At 39.8% G+C, this 2,358-nt stretch overlaps 1 protein-coding gene across 1 annotated transcript in view; it reads left to right on the top strand.

The window, feature by feature from the left end:
- The first annotated feature begins 818 nt into the window (after positions 1-818).
- crmp1 (collapsin response mediator protein 1) overlaps positions 819-2,358 on the top strand; it is a 12,940-nt gene continuing 11,400 nt past the window's right edge. Inside the window, exon 1 of the mRNA XM_008416980.2 lies at positions 819-1,215. Within this exon, the coding sequence (XP_008415202.1) occupies positions 865-1,215 (351 nt within the window). The 5' untranslated portion in view covers positions 819-864. The remainder of the gene's footprint in view (positions 1,216-2,358) is intronic.

Here is a 2,358-nt window from a genome sequence, read left to right on the forward strand (position 1 = left end):
ACATGAATAACTGTTGCTAAATAATCTAAAGCATATTGGAAGATTAAAACCCAACAATTTTTACAGCCCTTTGCCCGCATACATGCTAACCATTTTCTGATGGCATTCAACAAGATCACAAGGTTCAAACCATCAACCCAATAGAAAAGACATGGAATGTGGTGGAACTGGAGACTTGCATCCTAGGTGTGCTTCCAATACATTTGCTGAACCTGTGTGGTCATCAACCCAGTACTAGCAAGGTGTACCTAATAAAATGGCCGATGAGTGTATTTGTCACATTTAAAAGACTAAAACATTTGATTTTGAAGGGAGGGTATTATTTATCCATTCTAAATTCTGATGGGCTTTAAGGTATTACAGACGACATAATTTGGAGTCAACAAAGCATTAGAGCTATTTTTTAATTCACTGTGCGGAATCTCCTCTTGAATGAATTTGACCTGCTTAATGCTCACTTAAAGCAATCTAGCTGGACAGTGGGTACTCATCCAGAAAACACATGGATCACTTGCATCCCCCATTTTGCCCGCAGATGTGGGTTAAACACATGCTTTTTTTTTTTTTTTAAATCCGCAACCCAAGAGAACAGGAGACCTCTAGTGCGTTTATTTATCTTCTCTATTTGGCTCATTAATTCATGTACCGAAACCAATAGTTGTTTTTTTCTTTTAAACTGGAGCGCTTCTTCATCACTGGTGTATGTGGAAAAAAAAAAAAATTCAAGTTAACAATTTCACATCACAGCACTGAATGAGTGCGCCTGCCTGAAGAGGCGGGACCGTGACCCGCTTACAGACGTAAAAAAAAAAAAAAAAAAAAGCAGAATTGTCTCCGTCGCTTCAGACAGAAGAAGCCACCATCATGTCTGACTGCAGGAGGCAGTGGAACCGGGAGGATGAGCTGCCGGTCTACCTCGCGGGTCCGATCACCACCGGGCCGAACCAGCGCAAATCCTTCGGGATGTTCAGTTCCGTGGAAGGGGCGTTCGATAGCAAGACCATTGACTTCGATAACTACGCGGTGGGCAGGAAGGGGAGCCGCACCCCGAGAAGCGGCAGCCGGGAGAGGGTCTTGGAGACCGGTGACCCTGTGGGGAAGACACCCGGGGAGGCTGCAGATGGGTCGAGGAAAAACCCAAGCGGGGAAGCAGATGATGCTCGGAGCGGCGTGGAAGTACGATTTACATCGGAGAAGGAAAGTCCTAATGAAAAGGTATGGCGATCATTTTTTTGTTGCTTTTCACCAAATACAATTGACCAACATTAAATAGACCGGAAGCACTTAATGCTGCTTAAAGCGCCTGGTGACCTATCGGCTCCTTAAAAACCATTTTTTCAAGCAAGAAGCAATTTCAATCACTTTTATTTAAAAAAAAAAAAAAAAAAAAAAACAAACCTCCTTATATTTGAGGATATGGTTCAATCTGCATAAATAATAAGCTATTTTCTGCATTGCAGTTTATTTTATTGTTAAGAACCCTCCTCCCTCCTAAAAAGATGCAAGCTGCAGATAGAGGTGCTACATATGTGGTGCTGAAATGGACAGCGACATGATGCATTACCCCCCACGGTACTGCTTCCGTGTTGCCAGTGGGCAACTCGAGGTAATGCGTGAAATATGTCAATGCCCTTAGAATAGACGGTGAAATGAAGTTGTCAAAGGACATGTTAGAAACCATGCAAGTTTTACACATAATAAGGAAAATGTTCATATCTTGAAAGTTAATCTGATAGACTCGTAATTTCAGGTTAATTTAACAAAATCTGTACCTGGAATTCAAAATATGCATGCAAGGGAAAACCTAAAACGTTTTTTTTTTTTAATCCTTTCACAAAATAACTGAAAAAAAAGGTGTTGTATAAATATTTCTTGGCCCAAGTTCAAAACCTTGACAACAAATAAAGGCTGACACTTTGCTGACCTTCTTTTTTGATTGTATTTTCTAAATTACATCCCAGCAAGACAACAGCACAATCTGAATTACATAGCATTTTATATAACATGGTTATGTATTGTTTTCCACGTTTATTTGCAAAAATTCTGGAAAGAAGTAAAGTATCATGTGCTACTAACTTCACTATAAACTCTTTAAAGCAGTGTTGGCAGTTGTAAAGAGTATTACCGGACCCAAACATTCCCTAAATACCCCATTGAAGAAGAAAGTCAGTTTATCAAATGATTTGCCATGCAATATAAAATTTGTCTTGCAGTCAATATCATTTACGAGAAAAAAATCTATCATTAGCTCACTAAGTGACAGTAAAATACAGAATGTAAAGAGGTCAAGTAGCTATATAACTATAAGAAACTTGAGAGAGAGAGAGGGAGAGAGAGAGAGAGAGAGAGAGAGAGAGA

This window comes from Poecilia reticulata, linkage group LG1 (genome assembly GCF_000633615.1).
Source record: "Poecilia reticulata strain Guanapo linkage group LG1, Guppy_female_1.0+MT, whole genome shotgun sequence".
Classification (NCBI taxonomy): Eukaryota; Metazoa; Chordata; class Actinopteri; order Cyprinodontiformes; family Poeciliidae; genus Poecilia; species Poecilia reticulata.